Source organism: Enhydra lutris, unplaced genomic scaffold (genome assembly GCF_002288905.1).
Source record: "Enhydra lutris kenyoni isolate GAN:26980312 unplaced genomic scaffold, ASM228890v2 scaffoldscaffold2, whole genome shotgun sequence".
Lineage (NCBI taxonomy): Eukaryota > Metazoa > Chordata > Mammalia > Carnivora > Mustelidae > Enhydra > Enhydra lutris.
Genome location: NW_019154086.1, coordinates 45,708,802 through 45,736,509, shown reverse-complemented (window position 1 = coordinate 45,736,509; position 27,708 = coordinate 45,708,802). Strand labels below are relative to the sequence as shown.

Sequence of the window (27,708 nt, the reverse complement as noted above, 5' to 3'; positions counted from 1 at the left end):
ATTTCCGAATCGCGGACGGCCCTACCCCGCAGCAGAGCTGTCAGAACTGCCGCGATGCCCACGGCTCTGCCCACAGAAATGAAACCCACGTCTTCGCCCCCATTCTGATAGTCGGGGTATCTTCAAACCTTCTCCTCCCTTCCCTTCACCGATCATGGGGCAGGCGACGAGCAGAAAGAGGAGGTTGGGGAGCCCTGTCCCAGGAAGAGGGAGGGCCGCGGGGCCTGGGTTCTTGGCCTCCTAATCCGCTGCCTCCTAGCTCACCCACCTGATGCTCTTTCACCACTTCACTGAGGCAGGGATACCGCTCCGAGATCCATCGGTAAAACTTGGGGACTCCCATTTCGACCGTCAACGCTAATTCCAGTCAGGGCCAAACCGAAACCAAACGCCCCACCGGGGCCTAAGCCTCTGCCTCCGGCCGTCGCTCCGCGGATGACAACACACCGCCCGCCCGACCATAGAGAGCAGTCGCCGGGGCTAGAGCGGCCGATTCTAGGCCGCTTCCCCGGGGCGGGGCTCTAATCCCGGTTCTCGCTCACCGCCTAGCTCCCCGGTGGCTGCGTTTAAGAGCGCGGCGGCGTGTGGGTTATATTTAGTTCTGGCAATGTCGGTTGACCGAGCTGTGCTTTATAAGTAGACGTGGGAATGGTATGAACACCTCACGGACCTGCTGGAAGAGTTTGGGAACAGGGTATTTGTCCTGCTTCTGTGCCCTGGCATTACTAATCTCAGTATTTTTCAACACAGATTTGGAAAGATCTGGTGATTTCTTTGGTTTAGTTTATTTTGTTTGGGGACGGGGAAGTTTTTTTTTCTGAGGAATATAACCCTATATCAAAACTTCTTTTAAAAACTTTTTCCCGCAAATTATTTGTTGGAAAAAATGTCTAATTTCCTTCCACCCCATCCAGCTTCCTCCTTAAGTCAACATTAGGCGCCCCTCAGAACTATGGTATACTTTCACATTCTTGTCTCTTGGTTTTCATGTTTTTCTCCCATCACACTCTAAGCCCGTACAGAAAAGCACAATATCGAGAACTTAAGTGAAATTGTTATAATTTTTCCATTTATTTGAATAGCCTCATTATTTTGTAAATATTGTGAATTATTTTACATCAGCAAGAAAATTTACAAAAAATGAGACATTAAAATCTTTAATTTCAAAATCTTGTGAAATTTTAAGTGTCTTCTAAGACTACTAGATTCTGTTTTCTGGTAAACTGTCCGTATGACAGATCTTTAAAATTATTTAGTTTTCATATTCATGCCCCTTGGTTTATATTTTTTTCTATTACATTTTCAACCATACAAAAGTTTTATTAAGTGAACTTTATGTGTGCATTATGTTTATATCTGTTTTATTAGACTAGACTGTCAGTTCCTAGAGGGCAGGGAAGGTAGCTCTGTGCAGGAATCTATCATAGTGCTGTGCCTACAGCATTTATTCAATGTAATTTTCTGTTCAAATGAATCCTTTTGCTAGCTAGTACTTAAAAGAAAACTCATAGAAGTTATAAAATGAAATTAGGCTGGCTTATTTCTTGTAAATACATCTTTCTAGTACAGAAAAACATAAGATGTCCCATTTCTCCAGTTATAATGAACAATATATATTAAGAAAGTAGTTTAGGGGTGCCTGGGTGGCTCAGTTGGTAAAGCATCTGCCTTCAGCTCGTGATCTTGGAATCCCCGGATGGAGTCCAAAGTTAAGCTCCCTGCTCTATGGGGAGTCTGCTTCTCCCTCTCCCTCTGCCCCCTCTACTTGTTCTCTCTCAAATAAATAAATAAATCTTAAAAAAAAAAAAAAGGCAGTTTATTTCTTAACAACATATATTATTTTAAATATTATTAACAATAAAGTAGTTAATACCAGTTGCTCCAAGAACATAAACTTATGCTGTACTTTGGAACTGAATAAACAATCACAGGTAATACCAAATGCACTAATTTTAGATTATTTGCATATTCTTTGAAGTAATTTCATTTCACATATATGGGGTCCAACCAAGGTACATTTGGCACAGTAAGTTTTCATCAGTAGCTTCTTGTATTAGGTAATGCACATGTCCTTCGATAGATAATGGCAGCCCTGTCACTCTGTTTCGGGTCTTGATTACACCTTGCAGTCGCTGCTCGATGTCAAGAACATGGGTCTTGGCCTAATAAGAAGAAATTGAAAATCATAAGTGCTAAGAACCTAATAACACCTGAATGCTGATAATTTGAAATTACTACTTTTTGGGTGTTTGACAAATGTTTATGTCATTTTGTGAATCATTACCCCTTTTTAGGAGCAAAACAGGCAAAAGAGAGAAGAAATGAAACAAATGCAACTTGAGATACTGATTTTGAGGCTTGCAATGTTGATTTAGCATCAACTGCATGGACATTTTTCTGGACTATGTGAAATACCTGGGAATCTCTTCAACACTACAATTCTAGAAAAATAATAATTTAAAAAATTTACCCCAAAATATTAGGACTAAAACATTTGAATGAATATTCTAGTGATAGCAACAATACTCTAAATGCCTAATATTTAGATTATGTTACTAAGTGCAAATAGAGTTCTAAGCTACCTGGAATGGTACACATTTCTCTCAATAAGAAAGCTTATCAAAATGCAAAAATAAGAATGTTATTAGAAAACCAAAACTCAATCTATTCTCACTTAATAAAAATGATTATCTGCAAACTTTGAGACTTCAACCAATGTTAGTAAGGAGTAAATTGCCATATATTAAAGTTGATACCTGCTGCTTTCTAAGTTCAGGCAATCTATTCGCAAGCTTTTCCCACTGTATCTCATAATTCTAAACCGTTTGAAGTTAAACAAATGTGTCTTGAACTTTATTACACAAATTATAATAATGTTAACATTAGTAATGACAATAAAGAAAACTTATTGGCACCTTCATACTAAAGAACTACATTTCAGGGGTACCTGGGTGGTGCCATTGGTTAAGCGTCCAACTACTGATTTTGGCTCAGGCCATGATCTCAAGGTTGTGAGATCTGAGTCGCATTTCAGGCTCAGTGCTGGGCATGGAGCTTGCTTAAGATTCTCTGTCTCCCTCTTCCTCTGCCCCTTCCCCTCCCTTTCTCTCTTAAAAAAAAAAATAGTAATAATAATAAAATAAAGAACTAGGTTTTCAGAGTATTCAATGGCCAGTCCCTGACAGTATTTTGAGTCAATTCTCATTGACAGAGACATACTGTGTCACCTCATATCAAGCTACACCTTCTACTAACCTTTTCATTGACAACCTCCCCAGTTTCATTCAGTGGTGCTTTGGAATGTCCTTTCACTGGTTTACTCCATTCCACAAGAGGATCATGTAGAAAAGTTTTTAAGACACTAAAATGTAAATAAATATAATACAAAGTTATCTTTATAAAAAGAATTGTCACTACTAGTCAACATTTAGGTGAAAAATAAGGATGAGAAGCTAATGGTAATATTCTTATAATACACATTAGTACTGCATCATTAAGATGTGAACTGTTTTGGACTGAGGGGTTGAAAGGAAAGTGAGGAAAGGGGAAGATAGAGGAGGATCTGAGGTGCTCTTGGAGAGTAGAGCAAGGTGAGTTCTGTGTGCCATTTCTAAATGCATACAGTACACTTCATATAAACTACCTATGGAAAAACCCACTCAGATTTCTTGTAGGCACCTCAAATTCAGTATTTCCAAAACAAAACTCATTACCCTTTCCCAAACTATTTCACCAGTATTCCCCAAATCAGTAAAGAACAACATTATTCACTCATTTGTCCTAAACAAAAGTCTAGGAATCACCCTTGGCTCTCCTTCCTTATAACACTTAATTCTACCTACTAAATCCCTTTAGAATCTATTTACCTTCATTTCTACTGTCACTACCTCATCCAATGCACCATCATTTTTTTCTGAGTTACTCAAATAGTCCACTAACTAGTTTTCTGGACTCTAGCCCAGACTGCAATTGTAATTTTTCTACAGGGTAAAATCTGATGACTTCATTTTTTTTTTTTTTTTTTTTAATTTTCTTCTTACCCCAACCCCCAATGCTTCTGGTTGTTTTCAGGACTAGGTGTAAACATGTAAACCGGCCCCATGTGGACTTTTCATAATCTAGCCCTGCCCACCTGTGTGATTATCACAGCGCCTTCTATGTGAAGTGTATGCTCCAGAAAACAGAATTACATTTTTTAGGCAGTCCATGCTTTCACTTGTCTTGATATTTCTATCAGAACACTCGCTTCCCCTTTGTGTAGTCAATTCCATTTATCATTAAGGTTTTAGCTACTTCCTCCAGAAATTATTTCCTGACTTCCCCAGACTGGAAGGGGTTCTTAGTGTTTCACAAGATGCTGTACATAACATTCCTTTGCTCTGTGGGGAGTCTGCTTCTCCCTCTCCCTCTGCCCCCTCTACTTGTGCTCTCTCAAATAAATAAACCTTAAAAAAAAAAAAAGACAGCTTATTTCTTAACATGTATTATTTTAAATATTATTAACAATAAGGTAGTTAATACCAGTTGCTCCAAGAACATAAACATAATATTCCCATGACTTATTTCATAGCTGAAAGTTTGTACCTTCATCCATTTTGCCCATCCCCCACCCCCAACTGATGGCCACCACCAGTCTGTTTTCTGTATCTATAAGCTCAGGTTTTATTTTTTTTTATTTGCTTTTATTTTAATTCCAGTTACTTAACATAGTGTTATATTAGTTTCAGGTGTACAGTATAGTGACTCAACAGTTCCACACATCACCCTGTGCACATCATGACAAGTATACTCCTTAATTCCCATCACCTATTGCACCCATCCCCCCACTCTCCCCTTTGGTAACCATCAGACCGCTCTCTATAATAAGAGTCTGTTTCTTGCTTTGTCTCTCTCTCTCTCTTATTTTTTCCCCTGTCTGATTTGTTTCTTAAATTCTACATATGAGTAAAGTCATGGTATTTTTCTTTCTCTGATTGACTTACTTCACTCAGCATTATACTCTCTAGCTCCAACCATGTCATTGCAAATGGCAAAATTTCATTTTTATGGCTAAATAATATTCTATTGTATACATATACCACATCTTCTTTATCCATTCGTCAATTGATGGACACCTGGACTTATTCCATATCTTGGCTATTGTAAATAATGCTGCTATAAAATCAGAATGCATGTATCCCTTTGGATTAGTAGTTTTTTTTATTCTTTTGGTAAATACCCAGTAATTCGATTGCCAGATCGTAAGGTAGTTCTATTTTTTTAAGACTCCACATATAAGTGATCTCACATATTTGTCTTTCTCTGTATGACTTATTTCATTTAAGCATAAATGCCCTCAAGGTCTATCTATGTTGTTGCAAGTGGCAAAATTTCCTTCTTTTTTATGGCTGAATAGTATTCCTGTGTGTGTGTGTACATACCACAGTTTTTTTTTACCCATTCATCCATCAATGGACACTCAGGTTGCTTCTTGGCTATTGTAAACAATGCTGCAATGAACTGTAAGTTATACCTTAATAAAGCTATTATTTAGGGTGCCAGGGTGGCTCAGTTGTTAAGCATCTGCCTCTGGCTCAGGCCGTGATCCCAGGGTCCCTGGAATGAGCCCCACCTACATCAGGCTCCCTGCTCCCTGGGAAGCCTGCTTCTCCCTCTCCCACTCCCCCTACTTGTGTTCCCCCTCTCACTGTCTCTGTCAAATAAATAAATAAAATCTTTTAAAAAAAAAAAGCTATTATTTAAAAAAATCTACTTCAACCAATGCAAAGTGGCTTCTAGTATAAAAAAACAATATTTAGGAACCAATAATTACATTCAAGATTACTGTTAAACTGTTTACAAAACACACGTAATTACCTCATTAAAGGCTCTCTCTGATCTCGCATCAGCCTCATTGTAACTTCACAAGCCCTTCGAAAAAGACCTTCTGTTCCCATAGGACCCATTCCATTAACCATATTATGAGTTAGTCGAAATGGAACAATTTCTGGAACCTCAAAGGTTTCTCCCTTAAAACAATGCATTTTATTAAAAAGTAACAATGTTAAAATTTTAAACCTTTATGCAAAAAAGTTAGAACTTCATGTCTAGATGCTAAGCAAAGTGCAAAGTACTGCCAAAATATTTATATTTTTAATGATATTAAAGGCCTCTGTCACGAAGGAGCCATGTAACTCTATCTTTGATCTAGAGGATGGATGATCACCTGTCACTGAATTAGTATAGTGAATATTACTATAGAGAAATTTTTATTTCTTTCAACATTTAGTATATTAACTTCCTTATAGTTCTTCTTGAATAATATAAAATAAAACCAAATATTCTTATTTTTTCTTTTTAAGACTTTCACTTTAAAGCAGGAAAGGAAGAGAAACAGCCAAATGTTAGATGTTTATATCCCTCAGACAGAATATATAACATACAGTATAATGAAGTCCAGTTCATTTACTTTCTGCCATTCTCAACCTGCCTCCCATACGGCCTTTTTATCCCCAAACTTACTGAGTTTCCCTAAATTCCTTTCTTGTATGTTTTAACATATACTAGTGGTTTAACTCTAATTTGATCTCATGTGTATCTATGACCTTTCTTGGTTTCCTGTGACAGCAGAAGGCAATCCATAGAAAATGGGGATGAAGAAAATTGGGGGTTAACCTACCAGTCTGTCTTCTAGAATCATTAACATTGGAAAATTAGAAGGGGCTTTAGGGAGAGTCCAACCACCTTAATTTATTCCCAGGCCCCCCTCTGGATCTACAGAATCTCCTCGGATGTCTGCTAGATATCTGCATATTTTGCTTAAATTCTTGGATGATTCTGATAACGCTGCCGGGTTTGGAAACCCTCACATTAAACTTTTATGTCTCTCTAAAACCAAGTCTCAGTAAAATGACCTGATCTGCCCATGTTCACATAACTAAGAACTGCGTCAGAACTTGAACCTTTGGATTTCAAGTTCAGTGCTGATTTTACTGTATCACTATTCTGAGTTCTCTTCATCTTAAGTTGCTTTACTGAGGACTCAGGGATTCACCAATCAAAACCAGTCAACAAACTCTTAGTGTGACTCAACTGTGACTATAACTGCCACCAATGGGTATGTCTAAGAAAAACAGTTGTTGAACAAAGGAAATTGGGAGAAAACATACAATTACTAGAGTAAGTCACATCACCTACCTTATTGAAGAGACAGTTGAAATCTACATGTACACATTCACCAGTCAGAGAATCAAAGAGAATGTTTTCACCATGACGGTCTCCAAGCCCCAGGATATAACCAACCATTGACATAACTGCAGTGGAACGGCAGTATGCTGATCTGCTACTGTACCTAAAGAAAAGCACAAGGCTTATCAAATAGCTTTATGCCACATGAGGCAACATAAATCTAAAATATTTTTTTAAACATTAACCATAATAATGTATTATCTTCTTGGTAACTTACCATGATGTAGGATCAGGGAATGTCCTCAGAAACCACTCATGAAAAACTGGAGGATGCCTGGGTAGGAGAAATTCTCGGAACACTTTGAGTTTTTCAGACAAAGCTGCAGCTTTTGGTAGCATACACTGGCGAAGTTCTTTTCCTGTCATATAAACTCCTGCAACGTAGAGTGGTTTCCATTAATCACAAACCAAAGAAGAAAATAGGCAACTTTAAAAAAAAAATCTATTTTTATTCAAATTGTTAAACAAAAAAGCAAGAACAGAAAAATTTCAATTATGCATAGGTAAACTTATTATAATAAAATAACACATTATGTTTCCCTATACTTATCTGAAGTGAAGCTACTTGTTGATGAAAATGTCAACTAAAACTAATGTTGTAGAATCAACTAATTCCAGAAAATATCACTCAGAATAAATAAAACGTAAAGAGTACCCTTGGAATTATAAAAATGCTGCAGCCCTCACTAAAATTATAGTGATTTCTCTGTTCCTCAGCATGTAGTACAGATCCACACAGAATCATTATTAAAAAACCTATAATGGGGGGCACCTGGGTGGCTCAGTGGTTTAAGCCTCTGCCTTCGGCTCAGGTCATGATCCCGGGGTCCTGGGATCGAGCCCCGCATCGGGCTCTCTGCTCAGCAGGGAGCCTGTTTCCCTTCCTCTCTCTCTGCCTGCCTCTCTGCCTGCTTGTGATCTCTCTCTGTCAAATAAATAAAAAAACAAAAACAAAAAAAAACCTATAATGGTGCTCTGAAATAATTTACTCTGTATGAATGCTAGCCCATAAGCTTCATTGTATACCTGGTTCTTGAGCTAATCTTGTACAATGGAAATCAACTGGAGAAACAGAACTTTTTCTTCTGATACACTGGTTAGCCTGTATAATGACTCCAGTCTATTAAGTGCCTTTTAGGCCCACCTTGGTTTGGTACTTTTTATACCCGAATCACGGCCAAAAGTTTTATGGACAAGTTTGAGATTTGAGGGTTTTTTTGTTGTTTTTGTTTTTATTTTTCTAAAAAGATTTATTTATTTGATAGAGAGATAGAGAGAGAGAGCAAAAGTAGGCAGAGCAGCAGGCAGAGGGAGAGGGAGAAGCAGGCTCTCACTGAGCAGGGAGTCCGATGTGGGGCTCTATCCCAGGACCTGAGTCGAAGACAGCCACTTAACCAACTGAGCCACCCCGCTGCCCCAAGATTTGAGGTTTTTAGATTCAAATGTTACAGTTCCTGTGTGTTTATGATATAAAAAAAAATTTTTTTACTATTTTTAAAAATCCAAAAGCAATAATTAAATCACACATAATATTTTAGCTTTCTAATAAAATATCAATAGCAAGTTCCTTGCAATAAGAGTCCAATCTTTGAGTTTCAGCTCTGTAGCTTATCAGCTTTGTGAACTTGGTAAGTTACTTAACCTCTGGCACTGTATATAAAATAGAGATACTCAGACTTATTAACAATAGTATATAACATACTTAGCACAATAATACAGTAATTTATCAGTATCACTTACTGTTATGGGTTAAACTGTACCCTCAAAAAAATGTGTTTAAGACCTAACCCCTAGGACCTGTGAATGTGACCTTGAAAGAGAGGGTTGTTGCCCATGTAATCAGGTTAAGATGAAGTCATTAGGGTGGGCCCTTATTATAATATGACTAATATATAAAATGTTATATAGGAAGAGAAAACAGAGACATACAGACTTAGAACACTATGTGATGACAAGAGAGAGAGTGAAATGATCCATCTATAAAACTAAGGCACATCAAAGATTGCTGGAGACAGCAGAAGCTGACAGAAAGGCCTGGAAGAGATTCTCCCCTAGAGCTATCAGAGATCTGGCCTTACTGACACCAAGATTTTGGATTCATAGCCTACCAAACTGTGAGAAAATACATTTCTTTTGTTTGTAGGACTTTGTTACAGCAGCCCTAGGGAAATGAATACACTCATTTTCTACCTTATTCTGATAACTTCATCTATTTATTTATAATGTACTGCATCATATGCAATAAAAATTTTATTTCAAAATAGTTCTAGACATACAAAAAATTGCATAGTGATACAAAGAATACCCATATGTTCTTCACCCAGCTATTTTTAATGTTCATGTCTTTTATAATAATAGCACAATTACCTAAATTAGGAAATTGATAGTTACAATGTTATTGACTAACCTTCAGATCTTATTCAAATTTCACCAACTGTCCCACTACTGTCTTTTTTTCTGGACCAGGACCAACTCAGGACCCCATATTACATTCAGCTGTCATGTCTCCTTAATGTCCTCAAATCTGGGAAATTTCTTTCTTTGTCTTTCATTACCTTGACATTTTTAAAGAGTTCTAACGACTTATATTTTTGTTTCTCCACTGTAAAGTTACTATTTTTTTCCCTTTATAATAAGTATGCTGTGGGGAGATACTCTGAGACCAAACAAATAACCTGTTTCTCATCACACTTTTGCTCATTCATTTTAGGATCCATTGATATTCATTGCCTGCAACAATTATTACTGTGGTACTTGCTAATCGGTTATTTTCTATTTCCATCATTTTCTCTACATTTATTCACTGTAATTCTATTGTAAGGAAGAACTATTCCTACTTCCCTACTTAATTATTTATTTATATCAGTGTGGATTCATGTCTATTTATTTATTTAAAAGATTTATTTATTTATTTATTTGACAGACAGAGATCACAAGCAGGCAGAGAGGCAGGCAGAGAGAGAGGAAGGGAAACAGGCTCCCTGCTAAGCAGAGAGCCCGATGCGGGGCTTGATCCCAGGACCCAGAGATCATGACCTGAGCCGAAGGCAGAGGCTTTAACCCACTGAGCCACCCAGGTGCCCCAGCATGTTTATTTATTTTATTCCATGAGTTAATCTAATACTATATCATTATTTATTTTGTTGCCCAAATTATCCCAGATTTGTCCAGGTGGAGACTCTAATTCCAATCTAATACTTGTGGCTCTATTCTAGCCTTCCCTTTCCTTTTCTTTCTCTCACAGTGAAAAAGCTAGCTCTCATTATCCATAACATATTTATTTGCTAAAGTTGAGTATACACATAAAGTAGTTTCAGAATCACTAACCCACACCTTTGTGAAGGAACAAATTTTAGTATACATTCTTATAAAATACATCAAATTCATACATTCTTATAAGCTACATCAAATTCTTTTGGGATAATGATATAATTAGGATAAGAAAGGGAATAAAACACTAGGAAGAAAAACACGTAAGTACTACTGTATATTGAACCTCATTTGACCTAGAAATTCTACTATGGCTCATAGAAAAGGTATAATAACATCTTAATAATTATGCATATTGTCAGATTTTATAGTCATATATTTATATTTTAAGAATTAATTTTAGTACCCTTTTCCTTATATAGTTTGGTCAGAATAGGTCTCAAGCCAGCAGTGTTGTTAACCCATTCAATAATCCCACATTCATCATTCAGGGGAATAACTGCATACGTTCGAATATGAAGCTCTCTTCTACGAGATTCTGCATCTTTTCTTAAGCACTATTAAAAAAAACACATAAACTTAAAAATTCAGAATTTCCAAATGTCATGTCAAATATATCTTAAGATTATTCATTTCATAGCAAAAGAAACTCAGTTAAAATTTACTATGTGGTATAGATGAGTAATTCTTCAGAATGATAGAAAAGGAAGCTACTGGGATAGTATCTATAGTCTTTTCCAAATCATTAAAGATGTGTCAGGCAAGTCGCTCTTTTTGATTATTCATGGTTAATGTGACAACAATATTGTGTTCAAAATATTATACTTGTATATTTAACAAGAACAAAATGTTCTTTTATTTTTTATTGCGTTATAGATATTACAGAAATATTAAGTCCTTGGGCACAAAGACTGCTGTTTAATTTTGATTATTTAAACAAAAAGTATGAGTTTTCTAATAACCTTAAAATGTCATTTTATTCTTGCAATTTAATATTATGGCTTCATTTGAAAAACTGTCTCCTAGTAGAAGAAACCTTTTTACATCTCATCGGATTAATCCTGAATTATTCTAGGTAAAGATGAACAATATTTTGTATAATTCTGAAACTGTATGAAATAAAAAAACTAAGCACACAAATATAATTGCAACCTATCCAACTAAAAAGCACAATCACTAACCAAAAACATATTTTTAAACTTCAGGTATAAACAGACTATATAAATGTCAGCCAAACAGTACAGTATTAGAATGACATGTAAAGAGATATTTGCAAACAGCATTTTCAGATAAAGGGCTAGTAGCCATAATCTATTAAGAACTTATCAAACTCAACACCCAAAAAACAAATAACCCAAACAAGAAATGGGCAGAAGACATGAACAGGCATTTCTGCAAAGACATCCAAATGGCCAACAGACACATGAAAAGTGCCCAACATCACTTGGCATCAGGGAAATACAAATCAAAACCACAGTGAGATACCACGTCACACTGGTCAGAATGGCTCAAACTGATAAGTCAGGAAATGACAGGTGTTGGCGAGGATGTGGAGAAAGGGGAACACTCCTAAATGGTTGGTGGGAATGCAAGCTGGTGTAGCCACTGTGGAAAACAGTATGGAGGTTCCTCAAAAAGTTGAAAACAGAGCTACCCTACGACGCAGGAATCGCACTACTGGGTATTCACCCTAAAGATACAAATGTAGTGATCCAAAGGGGCATGTGCACCCAAATGTTTACAGCAGCAATGTCCACAATAGCCAAACTATGGAAAGAACCTCGATGTCCATCAACAGATGAATGGATAAAGAAGATGTGGTATACATATACAATGGAATACTATGCAGCCATCAAAAGAAATGAAATCTTGCCATTTGCAATGATGTGGATGGAACTAGAGGGTATTATGCTGAGAGAAATAAGTCAATCAGAGAAAGACAACTATCATATGATCTCCCTGATATGAGGAATTTGAGAGGCAATGTGGGGGGGTTTGGAGGGTAGGGAAGGAAAAAATGAAACAAGATAGGATCAGGAGGGAGACAAACCATGCTTAGGGTTAATCTCACAAAACAAACTGAGGGTTGCTGGAGGGAGGGGGTTATGGAGAAGGTGGTTGGGTTATGGACATTGGGGAGGGTATGTGAAACGGTGAATTCTGTGAAGTATGTAAGCCTGATGATTTACAGACCTGTATCCCTGGGTCAAATAATACATTATATGTTAATTAAAAAAATGTACAAAAAAAGGAAAAAAGAATGACATGTAAAGATCAGTTTGTGGTCCCCTAGACCAATATAGACCGTAGTTTTTCATAATCAGGCTATAGTATTTTACCATAGCAATGTGACGGAACAGTATGAAATAATCAGTGACACAGCTGATTAAGATAAATCTATAAACTAAAGCCAGGCCAGTTGATGCCCCTAACCAGAAAAACACTTAAGGGAGATTCGGATGAACAAACTAATGGTCAGTGAATTAGGTTACCAATTTACTAAGCATTTTAAATAAAAAATAACCCTTCTTAGTGCCTTTGAAATGGGTTTTTAACGTGATATTAATTTTTAAATTATTTTTGGTTACACTAAGTACAAACCATAGTTATTCTTTTCTAAAAATTAAGTTATCTGTTGCTGCATTTTTTTATGTTGAAAGTCCATAACTTTTCCTGCTAAAAAAAGAGGTGCCGGTGAAATATGGGGAGAGGATAGAGAGGAGGGACAAGAAGTTTATTTAAAAAATAATTAAATTTCATCTTTCTATTGTATGGTTTAATTTTCACCAATGGAAAAAATAGCTGCTATGCATTTACAAATACCTGGCCACAGAATAATCAAAATACCTAAGGTCATCCATAAAATTAATAAAATTTCTCGTATCATCTCTGAGACAGAAATCAAGCACTTACCAAATGAACTGAAAAAAATACTAATGATCACCTTTAAGTGGTGTGTTGATAAAAAGAAAACCTGGGGCAGCTGTGTGGCTCAGTTGGTTAAGCATCCAACTCTTGATTTCAGCTCAGGTCATAAGCTCAAGGTTGTGAGATCAAGCCCTGAATCAGGATTGTGTTCAGCAGGGAGTCTGCCTGAGATTCTCTCTCTCCCTCTCCCTCTGCCCCTCCCCACCCCTGCATACTCTCTCTCTAAAATAAATAAATCATTTAAAACCAAAACAAAACAAAAAAACCCAAAACCCCAAAATAGAACCCAATATCTTTTGTCTAACACTAAAACAAACATATCTGATAGAGTCTATTACAGATAATTTAAATATTAAATAGAAAATATTTTCCCTAACATGTGCTACATGTTTTTCTCAATATAATAGAAGTAATGTTATTTTTTTTTGAGAATTGCTAACACTGTTTTTATTTTTAAAAATTATTTTTATTAACATATAATGTATTATTTGCCCCAGGGGTACAGGTCTGTGAATCATCAGGCTTACACATTTCCCAGCACTCACCATAGCCCATATCCTCCTCAATGTCCATAATCCAATCACCCTGTCCCTACTCCCCACCAACCCCCCAGCAACCTCAGAGTAATGTTATTTTTTTAAAGTAAAAAATTACATGAAACCAGCAATTCTATTTCTGGATAAATACTCAAAACTGAAGAAGGGATTCAAAGAGCTTATTTATTATTCACAATAGCAAAAAGTGGAAGGAACCCAAGTGTCCACTGATAGATGAATGAATAAACAAAATGCAGTATCTACATACAGTGGTATATTATTCAGCCTTACTCAGGAAAAAAATTCTGACACATAATATAACATTCATGAACCCTGAAGGCAATACTAAGTGAAATAAGCCAGTAAAAAGGCATAAAAAATGTATGATTCGACTTCTACAAGGTATCTAGAGTAGTCAAATTCATGAGAGAGAAAGTAGAACGGTGGTTACCAGAGGCTGAGGAGGAAGGGAATGAGAAGCTATTGTTTACTGACTAGGGAGTTTCAGTTTGGGAAGATGAAAAATGTTCTGCAGAGGGATGGTGGTGATAGTTGTACAAAAATGTGTATGTACTTAATGTCACTGAACTGAACTCAACTGGTTAAAATGTAAGTTTTATCCCAATAAAACAATTAAAACAAAAAAGACAGTACATTTCATTCTCTTTTTAACAATGATCTATTTGCATTATGAAAAGCTCTTATCACATGATAGTAGAGTAATTCTAAAATTAAAGCAAACTATCTCCAAACCTTATTAATCAAGGAATTGAATTCCATTAGTCTACAATCCTTTCTCAGGTCATCTTTTGGCTTACACATCATGATGTAGAACTTTCCATCTGATCCTTTCAAAGAGATCTTCTTTGGTTTCTGAAGAGAAGCAAGAATTTCCACCTAAAAGATAATGAGTTATATATAAGTTAAGGTCAAGATTCTTTGTTTAAATTTTTATATTTAAATATTGTGTTACCTAACAAAAAGAATATAATAACCTATACTGTGTAGTAAGTTTATTATTTTAATAATTTCTTTTATCATAATCACTGATGGTCTATGAAAAGAATGTCCATGAATAGAGATCCACTGTCACCCATTAGGAATGGTTATAAAGTAAAAGGATTACTTAATTAGCAATATAAGTACTTACACATCCAAATTTAGGCAGCCTCTTCAGGACAGCAACAATATTTAAAAGCTTTTTTTTTTTTAAAACATTTATTTGAGAGAGAGCGAGCATATGGGAGCATGAGCGAGCAGCAAGGAGGGGCAAGGAGAAGGGGAGGAGCTGACTCCCCACTGAGCAGGAGCCTGATAAAGGTCTGGATCCCAGGACCACAGGATCATGACCTGAGCCAAAGGAAGCCCCTCAACTGACTGAACCACCCAGGCGCCCCTAAAAGATTTTTGGAACCTGTCTTGAGAGCTGGAGACACTGTTTTTAAATGTCTTTAATGGTAAGAAATGGTTAACAATTTAATGTAACTCGATTTTTGAAAAAAGAAACTCTTTCAGCGGTGCGTGGGTGGCTCAGTGGGTTAAGCCTTTGCCTTCAGCTCAGTTCATGATCTCAGGGTCCTAGGATCAAGCCCCACATCTGGCTCTCTGCTCTGCAGGGAGCCTGCTTCCTCCTCTCTCTCTGCCTACTGGTGACCTGTCTATGTGTGTCAAATAAATAAATAAAATCTTAAAAAGAAGAAAAAAAAAAGAAAAGAAAAAAGAAACTCTTCCAAAATCAAGTCCACCTAATGAGGTGAGTTAATAAACTGAATACTATTAAGTTAAAAATAAAGCATGACTGTAAGTAAGAATTATTTCATTATGTGGTTTAGTACCTGGCTCTGAAGCAATTAAACAAACGTTTTGATACACAGAATTACTGGAACAAACAGTTTTCAAAAGTATTTACTTAGAAATGCTCTAGTACCACTTCTTTAAAATAGTCACATATTCATAGTCACATGTTATACTTAAAAAAAATCAAGCTCTTCTTAGCTAAATTTTACTTCCTCCTGAAGTATAAACAAAATATTTTGTTCTCCATTTTCAGGATGAAAGAAAGCATGGAAAAATCAAATTGTGAAAAAGAGAAATCATACTAAAACAATACAAGCATCTAAAAAAATCAAAATACTCAGTTTAACATGGGTTTGTTATTTTTTTAAAAGACACTGTCCTAGTACAATCTTGTCCTAGTACAAGATTAAAAGGAGAATAAGCATGAACACTGTGTATCTTACAATACACTGGGGAAGATAAGTGTATATAGTTGAAAAGTTGACAGTACAAAGGTAGTAACTGATTAGAAACAGACACATAATGTTAGCAATATGTACCAGAGAAGCTTAGAAGAGAAAAGGTGATCGATCACTGGAAGACAGAGAAAGCTAAAAATGGTGAAAGAACCATCTCTCTATTATGCTATTTAAGATGCATGGCTCTCATTCATCATAATACACACTGGAAAAGTATCAATCTTCTCTATATGGATATTTTTATAGGTCACAGATATTGAGAACATGGGATTTTTAACATTCAATTTTATCCCATCAGTGTAAGAGAGTTTTACTTTTCTGTATTTCTAGTAGTTTTTTTCTTTGCAAATAAAATGCACTTAGGGGGCACCTGTGTGACTCAGTTGGTTAAACGACTGCCTTCAGCTCAGGTTATGATCACAGAGTCCCAGGATGGAGTCCTGCATCAGACTCCCTGCTCATTGGGGAGCCTGGTTCTCCCTCTGACCCTCTCATGCTCTCTCTCTCTCTCAAATAAATAAATAAGATCTCTAAAAAGAAAAAAAAAAGTGCACTTAGTCTCCGAGAAAAACACTTTAAAAAAAACCCCAATTTGAAGTTTTTAACTTAACTAAATTTAAAAATCATAGTTACAGTTATGTAATATTGAAGTTTACCATATCATCAAAGCTTGCGATATAGGCCCAGTGCCCAGGAAATGGCTCATGGTTAGCATGGGCACCCGGAATTGATGGAAGAGTAGGTATCATGACTGACTGTAAAGGAATGAGGATTTCACTAAATGTTGGTTCTTCTACCAGCTTTTTAAGCATTTTAAAATGAGTGCTCATGCTTAATGTGGAACTACTTCCATCCACCTGGGGAAAGAAAATAGTACAGTTTAATTTTCATGGGTTTACCTTGAATTACAGAACACTTATTCTCAACCAAAACAAAATTTTTACTTTTACAATATTTTAGTTACAATCGTTAAGCAGTCAGCAATTTTCTAAGAGTTTGTTATATATCTCATTTACCCTCTTCACTCTTTTGCCTTATCAATAATAGTACCTATACCAGTGGACTGTTTAATGACTAATGGAGACAATAAAGGCCTACAATCTATTTATCAGACATTCCAAAATCCAAAGAGCTGTGGAGATCAAGCCTTTTTTTGTACCAAATCTCCTTAGGCAGCAAAATGAAACCTGAGCTTCTTACTTAGAGTAAAGATTAATACATTTCACTGCAGAAACAGTTACGTAACTGATTATGGGATACTCTATCAGAATACTCTCAGTAGGGACACTGAATATTGAGTACATATACTATTATATTACCTTGAAAAATCTGAAAAATTCTGAATTCCTAAATCTGAATTCCTAAACAGCCTAGCTGGCCACAAAAATTTCAGATAAAGAACTGAAAACTTGTACATGTAAAGCACTTAAAAAGTGCCAGGGTTTAATAAGTATTGGCAATTATCATAACATTTGTTACTCAAATAGGACTAAAATAGATAACAAAAGCAGATTACTCTTTCAAGGTGTTTACTGATGAAGGGAAGGTAAAAAAGAGAATAGTCTGTATTTTCTCACCTATAAACAGCTAATAGACTGAATATTTGTAAAGTGAAATCTAGCTATTTAACTGTAAAGACTCTCTTTCCCCTTCCTCCTAACTATCCTTATTCCTTACTTTTACCTTTTCTATACATATGTTTAGGGTTTTTTCCCTTCTATTTCCTTGAGTAAAAGAGTGTTACCCTTGTAAGCATGTTGTTCATACTCTAGACACAAGTATACTGAAAAAAGTAGTTATTAAGCTATATAATAACCACCTCCTTAGCTCCCTATAACACTATCAGCACCTCAATGCAGGACAGCATGTCTTCTTTATCTTTGTTTCACTTAGCATTAATGCTGCCAAGAGGCAATGAAATAAGTATGTACTGGCAGAATGAAATGAAATGAAATGAAAACCAAAACTCCAATCATCTTTCCTCTCATATATGTAGGTTAATGTAATAAATTCTGAAAATTTAAAGATACGACATAAAACAATAGAAATGACTTTGAGTATTTTACATATTTATATTTTTACGACTTATTTCATACCCCTCTACTTAAATTATTTCTAATTAATATGGATAATTTACCCTCAGAATCTACACTAAGAAGAGCTTTAGAAATTTTAAAGACCATTTTATTAAGGTAAATTGCATATTTTTAAGTATACAATTTAATGAATTTTTATGTATGTGTATACCTACTTATGTTAGCATTTTAACTTAATTAAATCGAATGAAAGAAAACCAGCTAAAATCATAGAGAAGTTTTTTATAATGATCCAACACTGGTGTGTAAGTGGGAAGATTTATGATCATACCGGTTTATTGCACAATTCCAGAAGCTTGTCTGTTAGGCGAGTTGCATCGCCAATAAATTTTTCTAAGGATTTTTTCATATGAATAGCTTTATTTAGGATTTCCTTGCATCTGTTCACACGCATGGGATAAGAAGACTGTCATAAAAGAATTAAATATAGTTTTATATGAGATTAAAAAAAAACAGAATTTTGATAGATACAATTTAAAAAGTATTCATGATGAGAATTTTTACTGATCAAATTTATACTGATCAAATTTCCTGGAAATCAATTTGGCAATGCTATCAACAACCACAAAAATGCTGTTATCCTATGACTTCATGAATTCTCTTCTTACACTCTATCTTGGTGGAATAATGAGAAATAAGAATAAATATATATGTATCTATATGTATTTATTACAAGAGCAAAACAATGGAAATACAGCAGTTAAATAAATTATAGAAAATAATTATAAGCTAACTACCATAGAATTTTATATAATTATTAAAATTTTGTCTTCAGAGACTATTTCATGCATAGGAACATGCTATGGTAAAAATGTTAGGTGAAAAATATCAAATTATATATCTCTATAATCCAAGCTTAGCATTAAAATATGCATAGAAAATACACAAACAAAAATATAGAAGAATATTAACAGTATTAGTGAATTTTAATTTTCCTTTTTATACCTGTGTATTTTCCAAGTTCTCTAAAATATTTATCATTAAATATATTTACCATCTTATAAATATCCATTAATAATGCAATAAAGTTTTTCTATTATTAATAGCTTAGATTCATAGCTTGGATAAAACACCTTGAAAAAATAGGCTACCATTTTATACCAAGCACTAACAGTTTATTTGACTTCATAGAGAAAAAACATACTGAATTCTTTGATCTTAACATTTTAGTCCTTTCATATGATATGGTAAATATTTCTGAATTTTAACATGATACATAATGCTTTAATTTCTTGTTTTCAAATATTTAAAACTTGTGTTATGCTACTAATCTAAGAAAAACTGGAGCTTGCATCTTCATATTAGCATTAAATAATCAATGCCATATAAAATGGAAAAAGACACTACTGTGATGACTATATTACCTTTGACACAGCTGTCATCATCCACATTGCTTGCTGAGGATAGGCTAGAAACACTTTAGCTATAATTTCCATCAAGACAACAAAAACTTCATCATGAGAATGACAAATTCGGGAGATCAACTGTGAAAAAGCAGTCAAAAACTGATACGGTGCTAAGTGATTTGTGTGCTCTGTGATAACCTTGTTTATTTTAGCTAAATCATTTCTCATTTGTACACGATCAGAACGGCCAGCTGGAAAAAAGTCAAAGTTAAAAAAACAAGAAAAAAACAGTGTATCAGTTCATTTTACAGAAGAAAAATTTTGTTTTAAAAAAGGCTTTACAAGGGGTGCCTGGGTGGCTCAGGGGGTTAAGGCCTCTGCCTTTGGCTCAGGTCATGATCCCACGGTCCTGGGATTGAGCCCCGCATCGGGCTCTCTGCTCGGCAGGGAGCCTGCTTCTCCCTCTCTTTCTCTGCCTGCCTCTCTGCCTACTTGTGATCTCTGTCAAATAAATAAGTAAAATCTTTAAAAAAAAAAAAAAAAGGCTTACAATATATGTTATTCCCACACCTAAAACTAGATCACTTGCCAATTTGTGAACATAGTTGTCTTTGTCTAAATAGGAAAACATATTCCGGGCCATTAAAAAACTCAAGGGCTACTAATTTTCACTAGAAACACAGAACAAGTCACACTCCACTATAACTTTTAGGGTAAATTATTTGGCTTAAACTAGTATCTCTCAATATGTATTAGGTTCAGGAAGGAATGAGTAGATTCTCATTTGCAGCCTCGAACTGCAATAACTTATGTCTATGTGTTCAGTGTTTCTCCTCGTTGTTAATATTCTTGTTCACATTTATACTCAATTTAAATTATCAAACTCATTCCTAGCTTTTTTAAGTTAGACTGTCAAGACAAATGTGACTTTATACCAAAGTTAAAATTTTTCTTATCCCTTAAAACTTTAACATAAAAAAATTGTACCTTTTTCCCATTCATATGCTTTAGCACCAAAATCAAGCCATAGTGATAACATTCGTGGCATTGACTGATATATGAATTGGTTTCCATATTGGAGAGATCTGCAATTATATAGAAAAGATGCTATTAACATAGTGCTCTTTTTTGCATTATATGAATTAAAATGTAAAGACTTAAACTATCACTTGACAGATATAAACAGAAAATGTTTGCAGGATCAAATAATTAACCAAAAGTATCCTTGACATGGGGCACCTGGGTGGCTCAGTTGATTAAATGTCTGCCTTTGGCTCAGGTCATGATCTCGGGGTCCTGGGATTGGCCCACCTTAGACTCCTTGCTCAGCTTGCTTCTCCTCCTGCCCCTCCCTCCCGTACTCATATGCTCACTTGCTCTCTCAAATAAATAAATAAAATCTTAAAAAGAATGAATGGAATGTCATTATTACTTCTTAGGAAATAATATGTGAAAATATAAACAGGCATGAGACAATATGCTATGTAATTATAATACACTAATATATAAAATCAAGTTATATTTTACCTGTTACCTAGTCTAAGAGATAAGCTCTTTCTATAAGTCTAATGTCAAAAGCATTTTCATATATAGTATTTCTTAGCAGAATGGGCAGGAAGGAGACATTCCACTGGTAATTATAACCAATAAATATATTATATCTAGGGTCTTCTGGAATTTTATAGAGTGGGACTCAGGAGATGAGGGTCTAGAATGGGAAGGACAATTAATTTTCATTGTATAATATTGGTACTACTGAATTTAAAAAATATAAATGCACCTTACTTTTTCCATTAATAAGTTATTTTTTGAAAGGAATAAAGAATGATATAAAGAAAAACTTAATATCTCATCTAAGGTTAAAGACTGAATCAGCGGTAACGCAGAAAACATCCTGAATATGCTAAAATCTGTGAAAACACTTCAAGATCAAGAGTCTAGGGGCGCCTGGGTGGCTCAGTGGGTTAAGCCTCTGCCTTCGGCTCAGGTCATGATCCCAGGGTCCTGGGATCGAGCCCCGCGTCGGGTTCTCTGCTCGGCAGGGAGCCTGCTTCCTCCTCTCTCTCTGCCTGCCTCTCTGCCTGCTTGTGATCTCTCTCTCCCTCTGTCAAATAAATAAATAAAATCTTAAAAAAAAAAAAAAAGGATCAAGAGTCTATTTGACATATTTCATCAGCACATATCAGTTCTCACACTTACCTGCCAAAATGAAGAACTATATACCGAATGAGATCACCCTGCTTTTCCATTTTGTTGTCTGTGACCATGGGCATCAATTTGTCATAGTACTTGGCAAGGTAAAAATGCCCATCCTCCCACTCTGGCAGAAACAAGGTCACATCCTATAAAAGACAACACCAGATACTCACCTAAGAAAACCCCATACTATGCTGGGAAATAAAGTATGAATAGATGAATAGGGATCAAAAAGTTTAAGAGCCACATGTAAGCAGAGCAAAGTCAAAGGCAGAGTGATTCTTTCATTTGGATAAAGAACTATCTTAGAAAGGTTTTCTCAGGATGGCTGGTTGGTTCAGGATGGCTGGTGAGTTGTCCACTGGCCAACATGAAACAGTGTTGGGATAATTAGCTATTTAAGGAAAGAAAACTCCATTTACATTGCTACATTATATGTCATCAAAATAATTTCCAGATCGACTAAAGTATTCTATGAAAGTGTTTATATGTATGTTATTATCAAAAAGATCTCAGTGAAAGGAAAATATCAAAGCTCTGAGGATAGGGCTTTAGGAGCATAAAAATATGGTTAAAAAAATTACACCTTATTTTTTTCCAAGATCTTTCATGGGTTATTGCCCTTCCTCCCAACTCTTTTAAAATCAGGTTTCTAAGAATTCATCTCTCATTCACTCAAACTATTTCATGGTTTCAGTCTTTGGCATTCTCCAAAAGCAACACCTTACATCTAAAAGATCCTTCCCAGTTCTGATCTCATCTGAACTCTCTTCAGCATCTGTTTCTGCTGTCCACACCACTTACTCTTTGAAATACTTTCTTCTCTTGGCTTTAGTGAGGCCACAATCTTCCAAGTTTTCTCCTACCTTTCTGGCCATTTCTAACTCTGTCCGCTGTTCATTTCCTTTCCCTGCCTTTTAAGTATTTGTGTATTTATTTTAAAACAATACTATTTGAAATGTGATGGGAACAAAACATACAGAATGGCAGACTATCAAAAAATTTTTTGAGGGGTGCCTGGGTGGCTCAGTCATTAAACATCTGCCTTCCGCTCAGGTCATGATCCCAGGGTCCTGGGATGGAGCCCCGCATCGGGCTCCCTGCTTGGCGGAAACACTGTTTCTCCTTCTCCCACTCCCCCTGCTTGTGTTACCCTTTCTTGCTGTGTCTCTCTGTCAAACAAATAAAATCTTTAAAAAAATTTTTTTAAAAAAATGAAGTTCCACTCTTAATTCAAGCAAGTATGAGAACATAGTTTGAACTAGGAACATAAATGAGATCTTGAGTTTTCCCTGAACCTAATCCTGCAAATATACAGACAGCACCCTGTCTGCGGAGGGACAAGAGAATGACATGACTAGATATATGGAACAGATGCTGAATTCATGTGCCCAACCAGCCACAGGTACAAGGCTGCCAGCATCCCTCCCCCATCTAGTCATAGAAGCAAAGGGAATAAGGGAACATATTAAAATTTCTTTTAAAAAGTTATTTCTCAGGCTGGTTTACCAGCATTTTACCCTCCTTTCCTCTTACCTGTCTCCTCCTTCCTTCTTTTCTGGTTTAAGTCTTTAATATTTATTTTCGAAAATAAAATTTACATACAGAAAAATACACAAATCTTATATATATAGTTTGATCAATTATCACATCCAGATCTTTTGTTTGTCTGGATATCTTCCATTTCTCTCATCGCTGTCATGTTTTCCTCTAGGCTTAAGCAAATTTATGGTAGTGATTTTATTTATTTATAAAAAGATTTTATTTACTTATTTAATGGAGAGGGAGAGGGAGAGAGTATAAGCACAATTACTTATTTAATGGAGAGACAGAGGGAGAGGGAGAAGCAGGATCCCTGGTGAGCAGGAGCCAGATGCAGGGTTGATCCCAGGACCCTGGGATCATGACCTGAGCTGAAGGCAAATGCTTAATCAAATGAGCCACCCAGGCACCCCTATGGTAGTAATTTTAAAGTCCTTATCTAAAACATATTTATGATAGGTGTTTTAAAGTCATTTTCTGCCCATTTCATCATCTCTAACATATCTGGGCCTATTGCTATTGACTGACGTTTCTTCGTGTATGGCTCATAAATTCTCTCTTTCACATATCGAGTGATTTTTTTACTGGATGCCAGACATAGGTCATTTTATGTTGCTGAGTTTTAGATTTTGTTATTTTCCTTTAAAGAGTGGTAGACTTTGATTTGGGTAGGCAGTAATGTTATTTGCAAATGAGCTTAATCCTTTTAATGTTACTGATGCTTTTTTAGGATGGAGGTAGAGAAGCCTTTAGTCTAGAGCTAATTAAACCCACTTCTAAGGTGTCGCCCTTTGAGAGTTTCTATATATCATGTATGCAATGATGCCTCTTGCCTAGCTGATAGAATGCTGAATGACTCTCAATCCTATGTAAGCTCTGGAAATTGTTGTTGTTGTTCTTCTTCTTCTTCTTTTTAAAGACTTTATCTATTTATTTGACAGAGAGAGACAGTCAGAGAGGGAACACAAGAAGGGAGAGTGGGAGAAGCAGGCTCCCCACTGAGGAGGGAGCCTGATACAGGGCTCGATGTCAGGACTCTGGGATCATGACCTGAGCTGAAAGCAACGCTTAATGACTGAGCCACCCAGACACCCTGGAAATTGTTCTTTTTATAGCACTCCCGATTCCCAACCTCAGGTCATTGTTCTTTCCCTGATAATTGTTTCCAGCCAGGCCTCACGGAGAGTTGAGTTCTGCCTGCGTAGCTCAGAATTAGGCCAAAGATGCAGGGGGATTCCTGCACAGATCTGGAACTGTCTCTGTTGAACTCCTTTTTCTCACTTTGCCTCACAAATTCTAAAAGTCATCTGCTCTTACTTTATTTCCCATCTTCTACATTCTTTGTTTTCACTTTTGCTCTTTTTCAGTTCCTTTCCTAACTCCTTGAGGTGAATACTTAGCTCATTAATTTTGGGGCTTTATTTTCTTCTAACATACACAAATAAAAATTTTATATTCTTTTTAAGAATGGCTTTACCCAAATTCTACAGGTTTTTTTTTTAAGTTTTAATTGTTTTTAGAAATCTCTACACCCAATGTGGGGCTTGAACTCATAATCCCAATATCAAGAATCACATGCTCTTCCAACTGAGCCAGTCAGATGCGCCCCCTCATCCTACAGGTTTTGTTATGTCAGATTTTATTATCATTCAGTTTATTATAATTATTTTAGCATTACAGATAACTTCTCAATTTCCACTGCAATTTCTTCTTTGACTCATGGGTTATTAGGAAGTATCTCCCTTATAACACCATTCATGTAAAGTTTAATACTTAGTAAGGAAGGTATGCATCGTGTTTCTTTAAAAAAATTTCAGGATACAGTGTGGTTAACTTTGAGGAGGGTGAAAGGGTGGATCCTAGAGTGTTAATAATGTTCTACTTCTTGACCTGGGTGGTGGTTTCTTGAGTGTATTTCCTTTGTGTTAATTCTTATTATGTTCTCCACACACTAAAAAGTAAAAGTTTCCTGGCTATTTTTATACATGTGTTCTTCCATATGGACTTTAAAATCATTTTATACATTTTTCTGAGGCACCTGGGTGGCTCAGTTGGATAAGCGTCTGCCTTTGGTTCAGGTCATGATCCCAGGTTCCTGGGATCGAGCCCCACATAGGGCTCTCTGCTCGGCCAAGAGCCTGCTGCTTCTCCCTCTCCCGTTGCCTGCTGCTCCCCCTGCTTGTGTGCTCTCTCTCTCTGTCAAATAAAGAAATAAAATCTTTAAAAATAAATAAAATAAAATCATTTTATACATTTTCAAAATTAAAAAAAAGATTCAGTTCTTAATGAAACTGCATTATACATATACTTGCCTTATATTTTTTCATAACTGCATTGCTTTCAAAGTTAGCTGTTTCTTCCATAAATCGGCCCACTAGTAGCATAGCTCGGCCATGGATTAACATGTTCTTACTCTCAGTTGGTGTTTTATTTTCAGGAAAACACAATTCAACACCCTTCTGAAGAACAATTAGTGCCTGATGAACATCACCCTAAAAGGAAAATGGCAACAACAAGCCTTTTAAGATATTTCTGTTTTCTGAAAAACAAAGTTATTAGTGCTTGAAGTTCATTAAGTATGTTTTATGTATAAATCTTTATAATTTCATGTTCATCTCTCATTTCCCTCCTATGAAAGTAAAATCCTAAAAAGGAAGCATTGCTTCATTTCATACAGAACTCATATTCATTCACCTATTCACTCATTTTTATGGTCAATCGAAGTACAAGGAACTGAAGATATATATAGAAGACTGGGGATAAACAAACATGAATAAATCAGAATTTCTGGCTTAATAAAGTTCATAATCAAGTGAGGAAACAGATTATGTAAAACAGCAATACAATGTTAAAAACTATTAACAGAGGAAAATATATAGGTATTACTAAGGACAGAGAAGGGAATCCCCTAAATCTACGTGAAGATAAAGAAAAATGAAGGAGAACAGCATTCAGGAAAAGTTACCAAATGAGAAAAATTTGAATTAGGTTTTAAAGAATGAGTAGCAATCTTCCTGGAAGTGAGTGAATTCAGGGAAGGACATTCTTGGTAAAAGAAGTAATAATTTGGGGCACCTGGGTAGCTCAGTCCGTTAAGCATCTGACTCTCAATCTTAGCTCAGGTCTTGATCTCAGGGTTGAGGAAAAAAAAAAGGAATAATAAGTCTACTTGGAAAAGGTGAATAGTTTGGTTTTAGCTAAAGCCTAAAGGATTTGAGATAGTGAGTGATAAATGAAGTTGAAGAGGTGGACTGGAACTCAATCAGAAAAAGCCTTGTATACTTTCTAGAGTTCAGACTTCATCATAAAGGCATGAAGAATACTTCAAAAGATTTTAATAAGAGGAGCTACATGATTCAATGTGCATTTTAAAAAGATCACAAACTAGAGTCATGAGCACAGAGAAATAGGAAGACTCAAATAAAAAAGCTATTAATATTATTAGAGGCTATAAATGCTAAGAGCATGAATGAAAGCAAAGATAAGTAAGAGAGAAGACTCAAAAGATGTTTTCTTTTTAACTTTCAAATATGCAATAAGTTATTATTAACTACAATTACCATGCTGTACACTATACTATGACTTATTTATTTTATAACTTGAAGTTTGTATCAAAATATCAAAAGATGGATTGCCTAGGTGGCTCAGTTGGTAGGGCATGGAACTCTTTTTTTTTCTTTAAAGAGAGTGTGTGTGAGGCTCTATCTCACAACCCTGAGATCATGAGATCATGATCTGAGCTAAAATCAAGAGTCAGAAGATTAACCAGCTGAGCCACCCAGGCACCCTAAGCCTGCAACTCTTGATCTCAGGGTTGTGAGTTTGAGATTCAGGTTGGAGGTAGAGTTTACTTAAAGAAAAAAAATCAAAAGATATTTCTAAGGAAAATTTAGTCTCCACCTGCAGGTGGAAATGAGGGAGAGGAAGAAGTTCAAAATGATGCCTAGATTTGTGTCTTAGATGAGAGGATACAATAGAGTCCTATTTAGAAAAACAAAGAATATAGGAGAAGCAGTTATTGAATGGTAAATCATCAACTGCATTTTGAACGTATTGAATTTAAGGTATTACAATACACAGACTAGCACTAGCTCAGAAAACGACCAGCTTCTGACAAGTATAGGCTGAATCATTACTTTTGCCTCCACAATCACAGATGGAACCAGCTGTAGATGCTAAGTGTCAACTCCAGAACATGCAATGCTTACGACTAATTCTAGACTGGTGGCAAGCATAAGGAGATATGTAAGTAATAACCATTTAAATGTGGTGCATAATCTTTGCAAGTAGTTCACATACTCAAAAAGCCTCTTTTTCATTACTGTTGCTTCAATCTAGGGATGGCTGGGAACTTTTGTTCTTACACTAAGTC

The 27,708-nt window shown here is 35.8% G+C and overlaps 2 protein-coding genes across 6 annotated transcripts in view; both read right to left on the bottom strand.

Annotated features, from left to right (window-relative positions):
- The window catches only part of LOC111147901 (5'-3' exoribonuclease 1), a 104,155-nt gene extending 103,721 nt beyond the window's left edge, over positions 1–434 (bottom strand). For all 4 annotated transcript variants that reach the window (XM_022504168.1, XM_022504173.1, XM_022504185.1 and 1 more), the window contains exon 1: positions 269–434. In XM_022504168.1, coding sequence (XP_022359876.1) covers positions 269–343 — 75 coding nt within the window. In that variant the 5' untranslated portion in view covers positions 344–434. The remainder of the gene's footprint in view (positions 1–268) is intronic.
- A 1,370-nt stretch (positions 435–1,804) lies between these two features.
- Positions 1,805–27,708, bottom strand: part of LOC111147364 (ATR serine/threonine kinase) — a 96,446-nt gene continuing 70,542 nt past the window's right edge. For both annotated transcript variants that reach the window (XM_022503368.1, XM_022503376.1), the window contains 13 exons: positions 25,649–25,828; positions 21,798–21,940; positions 20,586–20,683; positions 19,617–19,849; positions 18,524–18,658; positions 16,813–17,013; positions 14,655–14,798; positions 10,844–10,994; positions 7,445–7,601; positions 7,177–7,330; positions 5,857–6,008; positions 3,256–3,361; positions 1,805–2,162 (listed from right to left, as the gene is read on the bottom strand). In XM_022503368.1, the coding sequence (XP_022359076.1) occupies positions 1,989–2,162; positions 3,256–3,361; positions 5,857–6,008; positions 7,177–7,330; positions 7,445–7,601; positions 10,844–10,994; positions 14,655–14,798; positions 16,813–17,013; positions 18,524–18,658; positions 19,617–19,849; positions 20,586–20,683; positions 21,798–21,940; positions 25,649–25,828 (2,028 nt within the window). In that variant the 3' untranslated portion in view covers positions 1,805–1,988. The remainder of the gene's footprint in view (positions 2,163–3,255; positions 3,362–5,856; positions 6,009–7,176; positions 7,331–7,444; positions 7,602–10,843; positions 10,995–14,654; positions 14,799–16,812; positions 17,014–18,523; positions 18,659–19,616; positions 19,850–20,585; positions 20,684–21,797; positions 21,941–25,648; positions 25,829–27,708) is intronic.